The 13,413-nt window shown below is 37.8% G+C and overlaps 1 protein-coding gene across 2 annotated transcripts in view; it reads left to right on the forward strand.

Moving 5' to 3' along the window:
* The window catches only part of TENM1 (teneurin transmembrane protein 1), a 641,347-nt gene that overhangs the window by 453,234 nt on the left and 174,700 nt on the right, over positions 1–13,413 (forward strand). For both annotated transcript variants that reach the window (XM_059680479.1, XM_059680478.1), the window contains one exon: positions 3,833–4,049. In XM_059680479.1, coding sequence (XP_059536462.1) covers positions 3,833–4,049 — 217 coding nt within the window. The remainder of the gene's footprint in view (positions 1–3,832; positions 4,050–13,413) is intronic.

Consider the following 13,413-nt stretch of genomic DNA (forward strand, 5'->3'; position numbering starts at 1 on the left):
CTTAGGATCCTGCCTATTTGACAACCTATCCAAGCAGAGTTCACAAAATAAACACATCCCAGCGAATTGAATATGCTACACAGATGTTAATTGCTGTCTGGCCAGTGATAAAACAACTTCAATAAAAGTGAGTCTGAACATTTTAAGCTGCCACTGACCATTGGCATCTACCCCTAGGACACTATCCCTAGACTCTTTTTCAGTCTGCACGGTCTAGAAATTTGTTAATGGCAATAGCTAACATTTATCAAGAATGCTAGCTACATACTAAACACTATGCTAAGGCCTTTATAATTATCATAGCATGCGATTAGTACAACAACTCTATAGGGTGGGCATTTATATTATCCCCATCTTATAGATGAGGAAACTCCTCTATAAGAGAATTCAGGAGTTGAACTGATTTGTCCAGAATCCTATAGATTTTAAGTGGCACAGTCAAGATTAGGCAGAATTAGAGTATTCTGGCTCTTTGATCTCAACCACTTCATATGTTCTAAATACCTATATTAATTAGTCAGGCGCTTAGAAGTCTTAGAGCCTAGCTCAGTACTTGCAATATTGCTTAAATGCTGATGTTGAATAGGTGATTTACAGCCAATACACTGGGTGTGATATGACTCCCATATTTCTTCCAACTGTGCAACCACATTTAGCCTTCCCTCCTTTATTTGTAAAATGGAAATGCGAATGTCTACCTAACAGGGTTTTTGCAAAGATTAGTTGAAATAATACATGTGGAAGTAACTAGTGTCATATCTGGCAAATAATAACAAGTTTTTACATGTTTCCAAACCCTTTTGGATACCATACCATGAAATAGCTGTCCATTTTTATCAAGGCGATAATGTGAGTGCTGTTCCTGAAAACATGTATATTTTAAAATTCACTTTAAGACCCACCCAGTGTGGCTCAGTGGTTGAGCATCAATCTATGTACCAGGAGGTCACGGTTCAATTCCTGGCCAGGGAATATGCCCAGGTTTCAGGCTCAATCCCCAGTGGGGGCATGCAGGAGACAGCCAGTCAATGATTCTGTCTTATCATTGATGTTTCTATATCTCTCTCCTTCTCCCTTCCTCTCTGAAATCAATAAAAATATAGTTTTAAAAAATAAAATAAAATTCACTTTAAGGATTAGGAAAATATGGGTTTTTTCCCTTGTTCAATCCTTCTTTCAACCAAGAGTGTACTTGTATCAGGTACAAGTTTAATAGTGAATGACTTGATCACCTACAGAAGAAACCAGTGTCCTTGATCTTTATCAGCCCCAATTGAGCCAACTGACATAGTCCATACTGGTTGTGGCAAAGCTAGGATCAGGGAATGCTATGTTTAGTCCTTCAAGACAATTTAACCACCCTCTTTTTTTGCTAGCTTTTATTTTTATTCCTTTAAAGGGAACAGGCCCTAGAAGCAAAATAAATGAACATTTGATATGCCCATATCTGATGTCCTGAGCCTGGCTGTCAGGAGGGTGCCACAGCTTCTATTTCAGAACAATAAAAGAACCGTTAATAGCCAAAAGAAAAAAAGAAGCCAACACATGCAGTGTGACTGTCATTTGCACTTCTTTGTAACAGTCTAGACATACTTTATGGGCTGTTATCCAATGTGATAATTGGCAAGTAGGTCTTTGCCCATGTACTGGGCTTACCTATGAATTATTATTTGCAGGTTGCATGCCATTATTGGTCTGCTTGCTTGTGGTGTGGCCTTCCTACATTTAACAGAAGTCTCGCTGTTCTCTCAGAAAACAGAGGTCTTAGAGGGTCGGCCCTGTGTAATAGGCAATTACTTAATATGAAACATTAGCTTGGAATTTATAGCACATAACTAGATGAGAATGTGAGTCCCATTTTTGAATTGGCTTTGTGTTTAGTTTAGAACCCAGTTTTGAAAATCATTTGGGCATTGCTATTTATTTCAAATCTATTTCTTTTCAAAAATAAGTTAGAATTGTGTGGTTGACAGGTTGAAACCTGTGAATGTCCAATCTGATTATTACTAGTGCATTTGTTACAAATTGAAAGATAAAAGTGACTGCCCTTCGAAAGGCAGTTTTTCATTGTGTAGTATTTTGTGCACCAATTCCAAACATCAGAGAACTCTTTTAATCAGCCTGATATTTTTGCCAGCTTTTCAGTGCATGCAGATGTTTAATTAGCAGAGTTAAGAGGTAATGTGCTAATAGGAGACTGAGAACAACAGATTGGTGAGAGAGGTGGTAGTGACATCTGAAATCTATAGAAAATCTGTTAATATAATTTGCTGAATGAGGGGAGAAAGGAGAGAAGAAGGTGACTTCTTATTGAAACAAATCCACAGTTGTCATCAGTGAAAGAGAAATATGTATGCAGAGAAGTGGAAATCAGGGCAGAAGTGCACTGAACAAACAGCGATGGCAAGAAAGAAGCAAACTGCATTTTAAATCAAAGTTGTGTCTGTGGTACATGGAATTTGAAAGGACCTCATGTGGGGAAAAATATTTGCTGGGTGCCCTAAGGCTACTGTTCCAACCACCTACTCTTGGTGTTCCTGGTTTTCATTGCCCCCAGCTGTGGTACATCCCCCTCCAGCTTGGCGGGAGCAGGCCTGTCAGTAAGAGAGAGCAAGCACAAGAGCTGCATGGAACCAGTACCAGTAACTTTCCTCGGCATCCTAAGGAGCCACTGCTCTGTCTGAGCCTCCCTATTCTACTACAAGCCAAGAAGATTAGCATCTCTATATTTACTCTTGTTAAACATCTAAATTAGGGCCACTTGTCTGCTTTGAGGACCTTGGAAGGACTTTAATTTTTTTTTTCTTATTGGGTGTGGAATGAAGTGTCCATATGCTGTTAATCACTCTGACCCTCTCTCTTTGTGTGCAATTGTCTTACAACACTCCCTGCATTTTAAACTAGTATAAGCCAGCTGTTTTAGACACCTATTTCTCCTGAGCTCCTGAAAACAGGAAAAGAGGTGTTTTATAAAACTCTTTGCTTCCCCAAGCACCTGATGCAGTGTTTTGTACCTATTAGATTCTCCATGGTCTCCCCTCCTCCCGTAACCCCGGTGCCCCACATCTTTCCTCTACCACGGAATAAAGCCTGTATGTGATTTTTTTTTCTTGGAATAAATGTGGATTCAGGAAGAATCCACATGGGAATACCAATTTCTATTTTGAATTACTAGTTGATAAAATATTGGGAATTTTTTTAAAATACCAATAAATTGCCCTGGCTGGTGTGACTCAGTTGGAGCATTGTCCTGTGCACCAAACTGTCTCGGGTTTGATTCCCAATCAGCACATTCCCTGGGCACATACCCAGGTGGCAGATTTGATCCCCAGTTGAGGTCTTCATGTGAGGAACCAATTGATGTTGCTCTCTCACATCGTTGTTTCTCTCTCCATCTCCCTTCCTTTCTCTTTAAAAACAAAGCATAAATTCAAGTTAGTGAGAATTTGTTAATTGTGTGCTCATACTTGTACATGGTGTTAGAAATTCAGAATAATTATAGCCTGGAGGATGGTCTTGCTGAGGAAAAGGAAACTTCTAAAGAGTGCTATCTCACAGAATACTCTATCCAAATGCTAAACAATGTAATAATACAGCCCACAAGTGCTAGAGAAATCAAGAAAGAAAAATTTATGCACAAAATAATTTGAATTTTACTGATGTGCCGTATAAACTCAGAATGAGTGATAATTCATGAGAAATGTGAATTTAATAGATTCTGAACTCATATATGGACAGTTATCCTTGACTGTATTCAGATTTTTCTCCATTTGTGCCGATTTTAAACTATGTTGCTTCTTTTTAAGCTACATTTCAACACTTTTTTTTCCAGATGGTTTGACGGACTGTGTGGACCCTGATTGTTGTCAACAAAGCAACTGTTATATAAGTCCTCTCTGTCAGGGCTCACCAGACCCTCTTGACCTCATTCAGCAAAGCCAACCCCTATTCTCTCAGCATACTTCAAGACTCTTCTATGATCGAATCAAATTCCTCATTGGCAAGGACAGTACTCATGTCATTCCTCCAGAGATTTCATTTGACAGCAGGTATATGTGTATTTATTTTATTCTTTAATGAACAGTGGTCATATTTTCCCTGAAATGTGAAAGGAAGATATTTTCTAAAGATCAGGTTACTTCCCATTCCACCCAGTCCACATTGTTATTTTTAAGGCTTACCTGGAATGTTCACGCCCTTACTGATTAGTTAATGGAGAGAACTCATTTCTAGAAATTCTAAATCATAAAAGATAGGCACACACACACGCACACTTGTGTTGTGTATTAATTGTAGTGAAGTATAGATGGGTCTTTTAATGACAAAAAAAAAACAGATGGAAGTATAATTTGCAAATTCACTATTTAGCTTCTGGATTGATCCCTGAAAGCTTCTTGAATTTCAACAGCTAAACTTTAAGTTTTATTCCATGTGTAAATTTTTCCATATGAAAGAATTGGGTGAATTGGACTTCCTAACATGAAATGCAAGACTTGTGAAAATCTGTCTTCTATGAAAGCTCAAATGCATGAGTTGTCACTCAAGATCTGAGACCAAAGTCCAACCCGTTAGGTGAAGAAAGATTTTTTTTAAATTGCTACTTATTTGAAGTGTAATAACATGAATTTGCTCATTGTTATTCTCTGCTTCATCTTCAGCAATGACATATTTTACTCATTAACACGAGGTATAAGTAAGTCACTGAAGTCAACATTTCTGGTCTCTTATATTTGTCCTTCTTTGTTCATACCACAAGCTGATATTTCACTAGCTTCTAGACTATTGCAAACAGGAGCTTAACAAATAAACATGGAAACTATTTGTCCAGGAGCTTCAGTATGCACCTCACCCACTCAGTTGCATACTAGTGGATGGTATCAGTCCCCAAGAAAAACTCAGTCAAGAGGTTATATTGAAACCAGTGACAATATAAGGAAATTAAAACTCACTTTAGACCTACACAAAGAAGAAAAAGGGTGGGGGTGGGGGGGGGACATGTGCATGCAAATTTAAAATACTGAGTGTTCTTCCCACAGATTGTGTACTATAACTGTTATTGAAATGTAAATCTTATTCATTATTTTTATTATTATGACATTCTGACCTTTTAGGTCTCTGTCAGAACCAAAAACCCAAATGCTAGTGCATCACAATAAAGGCCTTTTCTTCCAGGTGATCTTGTCAAAGCTTGCCTTTGCCAAGATATTTAGTCATTCCCATTGTGAAGCACTTCTCCCAACTTGATAACTCTGGGGTAACTTTTGAATGGGCTACAGTCAAAGTAATTATTTAGTTAGTGGAGAATTATTTCTTGTATACCAGAGGAACAAAGGGAACAAAAAACAGCCATTATTCCCATTTCCCTATGTAAAGTCATGTTAAGTCATCAACTCTGTGGCTTTCTCCATGTATAGAGAAGTCAGTCCAAAAAGAAATAACAACCTTCATGACATGGTGCTATATTAAAAGACTCACTGAACTCCAGTAAAGTGAGAAAGTCAGGACCTGAGAGAGACAAGAGACAAGTCATTGTAACCCAGAGCAGGGCATTTGAGCAATAAACTTAGAAAAGTGAGAAGAAACTTCAACCCCTGCTGTTCAGATTCATGCTTCAGTGGTGCTCAGCAGCCACTCACCAAGTGAACAAACGTATTACTTGTGGTGGTTAATGCCCTCCTGGTTTGATGAGTTTTCCTCATTCTTTTGTTAAATGTTCCAAGTTATCATTTGGCTCTGCAAGTCACATTTGAATTCAGAATGGCAGGTCTCCTCCATCCAGTGGTCTTGGTTATTACAGACACATCTAATCTGTCAGAAAAGGTATGGGCCTTTTCCAAGGGAAATAGTTGAGGACACACAATCTAACTATATTTCCTCTAAAAATCAGCACATGCAGTGTTACTCTGGATAAAATAATAAATCCAACTCTGATCACATATATAAATAATCGTTGTCACAAGCTTTTACATCTACATAGTACATAGAGTTTGCAGAGCACTCAAACATACATTATTTTCTAACATCACAATATATCTGTGAAGTAGGTATCTGTATTGGTGTATTTTACATATGAGGAAACTAAGGTTCAGAGAGATTAAATAACTTGCCCAACACCACACAGCCAGTGAGTTTGGATTGTAACAACTCTTGTAACCTTTCCATTATACCACAACTGCCCAATTTCAACTTGTCCTTAAATAAACCTGGTGGCTTAGATCAAATGTATACTAGACAAATGGCATCTGTGTCGACACAAGAAACTTAGAAACCAAGTGATGTTTAAAAACCCAGTTCAATCTAACACATTTTAATGACATTATTTATAAACTTCAAACCTGTGCTAATGAACTTCCTCTTGGTAGAAGAACACAATTGAATGACTGGTAAAGTGGGTCTTTTGCTACATGGAAATTTTTATTGAGCAACTTACTATGTGTCAGGTCTTGTACTAAGTCTTAACGTGTATTATCTCATTGAATCGTACAAAAGCCCTATATGGTAGACACTGTTATTATCCCCACATGTCAGGTGAGACAACAAGAACTGAGATGTCAATTATGTCTTTTGCCCCAGGCTACAACCAATGAGTGTCATAGTCAACATTTGAACTCAAGCAGACTGATACATAGAGCTGACTCTAAACCACTAAGCTGAGCCACTTTGGCTACCTAGAAGGTTAGGATAGCTGATGACCTTAAAAGGACTTATGGCCCTTATTCATCCCTGACTGTGGAGTGGCTCTCCTCAAACTGCTGTAGAACACTTATGTGCCATAATCAGGTGAACCACTCTGCGTTTTTGCTTTTGCCATGTAATTGAAAGATAGCTGGGTAGGCAGATGAAGAAAGCAGTGCCAAGGGGCTCATTTGCCTACTGGCAAAACATGACCCACATAGATGACTCGCTGTTGAGTGCTGCCACCATTAAAAGGCTTTGGAGCTAAACACGGTGGCAAGGACACAAAAAGGTTAAATAACTGTTCAGCCTTGTGCATCCAAGTGAGACTAGACTTTCTTGTTCTGAATTTGCTGCATTGGCATGTAAAGCACATGGAATGTGTGCCCCTGTGCCCCATGATGGTGCATTGTAACTGTGAACATGCACCCTGCCCACAGTGGAGTCTCTAACGAGCCCAACTCAATTACCATTTTTGCTAAATACATTTTACCCGGTAGCCTTTCTTTTTTTCAGTCTCGTCCAAACATGACTACAAAGTAAACCACATATTCTGCGTGCTCTTATGACTTATTACTTTTTAATAATGTAAATAGGTGAACAGAAGCATTATTGATCTTCAGTGTCTAAGCATTTAATCACTATTAATAATGTAAAAGGTTTTTATAAATATGTAAAAACAAGAGTACATTAAACTAAGTGACAGCAGTAATTTGCAAAGCCAGACATTTCACTCGCCATCACTAATGGAGAAGTGCGTTTAAAAAACAAAATCTTACCAGGGTTACTGCAACCACTGACAGCAAGGTCTGGCCAAACTCATTTGTCTGTTTTGTAGCTATGAGAGGCTGATATCCACATCAATCCATGTCAAGTGTCTACATCAGAGATTGCTTAATATCAGCCCACAGATGTATTTCATTTGGCCCAACATTTAGAATTAGGAAATCTAATAGAAAAAAATTGGAATGTCTTGCTTGTCTAGAAAACTTACAAAGTTTGCATCTCTGGGCCCATGGACATGGCATAGGTGCTCTGAGCTGAGAGCAAGCTCCCCTCTGGATTGGATGGGATATGCCTCTCTAGCTCACCATTCACTGTCTTGACACCTGGCTCACTTCCCTCACTTTCAGTGTCATGCCTGGCCCTGATGGCATTTGTAATTATTATTTGTAATTATTTCTAATAACATATGTAATTACATATGTTATTATATGTAAGCAGGTGAAAAAAAGTCCAGAGTTTATAACCTCTGGACTACAGAGCTTCTATAGAATTCTTTGGAAAGACCTCTGGTATTTATTTGTGTTTTTGTCTGATCTATTTCCCTGAGAGTCTTTAAAAATCTAACCTTAACTTTTTACTGAATTTTTGAAACTTTACTATGTTGGTTTAAAAAGAGAACAAAGTTATTACTGAACATGAACTAGAAAACACATCAATGAAACAATATTTACTGGGATGCTTGTGTACACCTCCTGAATAAGTCGCTATACACTCTGCCTCACATCTTACACTAATAAGCTCCCCCAGGGCAGTGGATTTTAACCTATAGCATCTTCCATCCCATCAGTCATGACTTCACATAATCTAGGTCCCACCATAATAAAAGCAAAATGTTCACTTTCTATGAGAAGGATGTGTATGTTGAGAAATATTTGACTATTATGTTTATCACTTAGAATAAGTTTTAAGAACAATTTAAAAATCTGAACATTCGCAGCAATGCTGCTGGGTGCAATTGTGGCAGCCTCCTGTGCCCACTTCTGGTAGAATGCCTACCCTTAGTTGAAAAGTTCTAGAGTTGGGACCAGACTCAGTATAGCACTAGGCACATAATAGCCCTGTTAATAGGGTACACAACAAAGAGGATAAACAAGATGCTAGGTTTCTTCTACCTAGTTTCTATTAAGCTGCTGTATTTCAATTTCTTACACCATACTGGGATGTACAATATTATCTCTGAATTGTTTTAACTGTGATAATCTTAAGTTCTGTGAGGAAAAGGACCAAGTCTGATTTGTTCTTTCCTTGTTTTGATTACCTATCACTGTGTAGCAAACTAAAACATAATGGAATAAGACAATTTTTATTATTGTATTTTATAATTCTAAGGGTCAGAAATTCAGGTAGAGTATAGCCAGGATGGCTTGTCTTTTCTCCATGAGATTTGGACTCTCAGCTGGGATAACTCATATAGCTGGGGGTGGACTAGGGGCTGGAACAGATGAATAGCAGTCAGGAATCTCTCTTTCCACACACAAACTTTTTACTTGGGCTTCATATTGGAAGGACAGCCTGGCTTGGGTTTGTCAGAGCTTTTACACTGTGGATCAGGGTTCTAAGAGGGAGTGTTCCAAGAGACAGGAAATGGAAGATGCAAGTCTCTTAAGGCCTGAGTCCAGAAGTTTTAAGAGTTATAGTTGTGCAATATACTGTTAGACAAAGCAGTCACAGAGCTTGCCCAGATTAAAATAAAGGGACCTAAATCCCACCTCTTGATGACAGAAGTATCAAAGGATTTGTGGCCATCTTTAATCTACCATGCTACTGTATCCCCAGATCCTAAAACAGGCAAAAAGCAGGTGAAAAAAAGGAATGAGTAAGTGAGTGGCTTAGTTGTAGTGATATTGAAGTTCCCTTCTCATATTTGCTAAGGAAAGAATCACTTTGGTTGCCTAGAACACAAAGATGATATTAGGACATCAAATAAGTCAATTTTGAAATGTTCAACCAGACTAAAGGTAAGATTACTGTTATCCAGTCTAGCTGGCATGGCTCAGTGGTTGAGCATCGACCTAGGATCTAGGATATCACGGTTTGATTCCCAGTCAGGGCACTTGCCTGGGTTGTGGGCTTGATCCCCAGTAAGGAATGTGCAGGAGGCAGCCGATCAATGATTCTCTCTCATCATTGATATTTCTCTCTCTCCCTCTCCCTACCTCTCTGAAAGCAATAAAATATAAGAAAAATAAATTTTAAAAGATCACTGTCCCCCAAATAGTGTAGGAACAATTCCTAAAAGATGAAGTGATTATACAACATTAAGAAAGTATTCTTTTTTTGTTAATTTATGAGGCATGTCAGCACTGTCAGAGCCTGCCCATAATTGACATCATTTATAACTTTGTATAAGCATCAATAATCCTCTCTGCCTTCAGTGGGCTAGATAATCAAAAGTTAGAACTGAGAAAAAATTATAAAATAAAGAGCAATATCAGGAAATCAATAGGAAGACTGCTGTTAACTGGCTCACTGTGGTATGTGACATTATTCTGTCTCATGAAGAAAACAAAATCAAGTGCCCAAACAAATTGAGGCACTGCAAGCGCCTTCAGCATGAAAGTCTTGGCAAACTCTTTACTTACCCAAGCCTTCCCCTCCTTTATTACACCCCACTCAATAATAAAATCTTGATTCACTCTCCTGATTATTCATGATACCTGGTAACAGCCATAATTACTTACCACCACTTGTTTAATAAAACATGCTTTTCTGAATTTAGTTGAGCTGGGAATTTATACCATTTTAAATCTTGTGAATAGCAAAATGAGTTATTGAATCAGACTGGGGTTATGGGGAAGGTTGCAAGAAGATGGTTATTGCTGCAGAAGCTGCTGATCTTTTTTATTTTTACTTTATTTTTATTGTTGACACTATTACAGATGTCCCCATCTCCCTCCCTTTTGCCCAACCCCACCAAGCCCTGCTGCTGATCTCAAATATAGATATTAGCATTTAGAATGACCATACTAGACAGATACTAATTACTGGTTTTAAAAAATATCTATTTTATTAAAATGTTAGTATTTTCAGAGTAACTGAGGACTTTAACTCCCTCTAAAGGAGATACCAAAGTCCTCTGCTATCCCTACTGTAATATAATATTCTGATCTCAGCTCATTTTTTATAAAGTGATGAGGATATGTATTCACCCATTTATTCAACAAATAGTTCTTGAGTACCCATTTTGTGCCAGGAACTGTGCAGGTGGGGGTAAACAAAGGAAACAGAGTTCCCGTATTCACAGAACTCCCCTTACATCTAGTGGAGGAGAGTCAAAACATCAAGTAAATACATAAATAATAAAATTAATTACAAATTGCAATAAATTCTGTGAATTATGGAATATCAGGTTTCTAAGGGAGCTTAGAGTTAATCAGCTAAGGGATCTCAAGTTCAACTGCTCCGATGAAGGCAGTCAGGCAACCTAAATGACTAAGATAAGAGGCATTCCAGCAAATGAGACAAAGTCATTGAACAATTACAGAAGTGAGACTGACCCGGACGTTCTCAGCAGTAACTCAGAGACGGAACTAATTGACTCATGTGAGTGCTGCTAAAATTGACACACACAGGAGATTATTGATGACTTTCAAGAAAAAATACAAAGCTTATTTAGACAGTGAGGAGCATAACTGTTTGCAAGAAGTCTCACCCTTTGATATTTGGGGCTATACATAATTTTTTCTACAATTTAAAATGGTTTTTATTAGATAGATGAATTCAAGGAAAAAAATGATCATTTTAAAAAATTCCCATTTACCACAATAAAAAAATTTCTACTAATGTTGCTTTGGCATCATTTATAATGATAGCTCTGACCATTTCTATCAAGATAATGCACATTGGAGAAGTTTAATTTTTTCATTCTTGAGATTTATGAACATTCCAGTGTTTACTTGGTTCATTTATTCATCCAGTGGTAGGCACTGCCCTAGGCTCTGGGCTCCAGCTGACAAAGTGCCTTCCCCATATAGTCGACGGAGGAAGACTGATAATAATGAAAAAGGCAAATGTCAGGTAGTTCTGTCAAGTGAGATAAAGAACAATTAGGGCCTGGCCATTGTGGCCCAGTGGTTGAGTGTCGATCCATGAACCAGGGGGTCACAGTTAGGACACATGCCTGGGTTGCAGGCTTGATCCCCAGTAGGGAAGAAGCCGATTGAGGTTTCTCTCTCTCTCTCATTGATGTTTCTATCTCTCTATCGCCCTCCCTTCCTCTCTATCTAAAATCAATTTATATATATATATATATATATATATATATATATATATATATATATATATATATATATATATATATGTTAAAGAACATGTAGGTACAAAGAATGACCATTTTAGGCAGAGTGGTCTAGGCAAGCCTCTCTGGGAGGTGACACTAGAGCAGAGACCTCATAGCATTCAATCTAGATGTTAGATGATCTTGGCATGACTGCCACCTGGACCCTTATGCAATAGATTGTAACACAAGCCGCAGACTGGCAGTGACTTTTAGGTGCTCACTGAATTAAGACTCCATGGCATTGTGTGAAATGGAAGGTGAGGCAAACCTTTCAAGGAATTACTACATGCTGATTACTGTACTAGATTTTACTGGTAAGTGGATGGGTTGCCTATCTTCCAGAACTGCATTGAAAAAACTTGAATACCTCAGACAAACTGAGAAACCTCTAAAAAGAGAAATCAGCAACATCCCTAGACTGTTAGTCATGAAAAGAAAAAGAAAACTAGCAGCCCTTCATCAATTAGCGTGAAACCTAAAAGAGGTCAGATATATAGAAACCATTTACTGATTGGAATGATGAAAGAGAAGAGGTAATAAAAGCTTATATTTTAGAATATTTATGAGGAAACATAATGTTATTACAGTATTCAAGCATTCATGGAACTAACAGTTTCATCTGTGTACAGGTAACCCCCAGAAGGTCTACAACATAATCTTTGTAATTTTGCTGAGGTACAGATGTGAATCTGTATGCTTTGTGTTTAACTCTTTCCTAAATCAGTTAGTTAAGGACCTCCAAGTCTATTTGATAGTGGCAGATTTTTGTGTACTTTTCATCTAGGAATGTGGAATACATTATACCAGGTACACAACGAGGGGTTGATAAACACACACTGCAACAATTGCTGAATACATAGAATAAAATAAGGACTTGGGGGAGCTCTGTCTAAGGCATCAGCATCCATAAATCTATCTTGTGTTCACCTTTCTTTCTAAAGTGATGCACTGCACATGACCTGCCCACAAGTGTGGCTTATTTCAGCCATGTTTCCTTGTGATTCTATTTGTGTTCCCATGTTGCTTTGCCTGAGCAACTGCCTTTGCTTTTCATTTCTGCAGTTGTCCTAAGTGGGAAGTGAGATGGTTGCTACCTGCTCATAAAGCACTTTGATCTCATTTATATGAAAGGTATTACGTGTATGAAGACGGGATCTTCTGATTTTTAGACAATTGTTTTCTTTAATGCTAAAGTTCAGGAAGCACATATTCAAGACACATTTGAAAAATTACAAAGTGCTGAAGGTTCTAAGGTTTATAGTGCTGACTAGCTCCTGAAATCATCAGTCAATACCTAAAGCTACCAGAAAGAAAGAATGTGTGACTTTCAGTTCTTTGCAGATGCTCTTAAGCAAAGAATAGAAAAAGAAATCAGAGCACAAATATTCAAAAAGCTGTTCAAGTGCTTATTTGTGATATTTTGAAACTTAGCTATTCTGAGATGCTTAATAATTGTGATGAGTAATACCGGTAGCTATCTACATATTATCTCAGTGTGAATAAATATTGTCTAATATTTTATCAATCTTACTGCTCATTTAAGTTTAAAATACCAAAGGCTCAAATCTTTACCACCTACTTCTTAGCCATATTGTTTGCTTGCTTTGTCTCTAGCTGGTTCTATCATCTAAATGCATCCCTAGAGAGGGCAGAATTAATTCATGTTTGAGGAG

This window comes from Myotis daubentonii, chromosome X, assembly GCF_963259705.1.
Source record: "Myotis daubentonii chromosome X, mMyoDau2.1, whole genome shotgun sequence".
NCBI lineage: Eukaryota > Metazoa > Chordata > Mammalia > Chiroptera > Vespertilionidae > Myotis > Myotis daubentonii.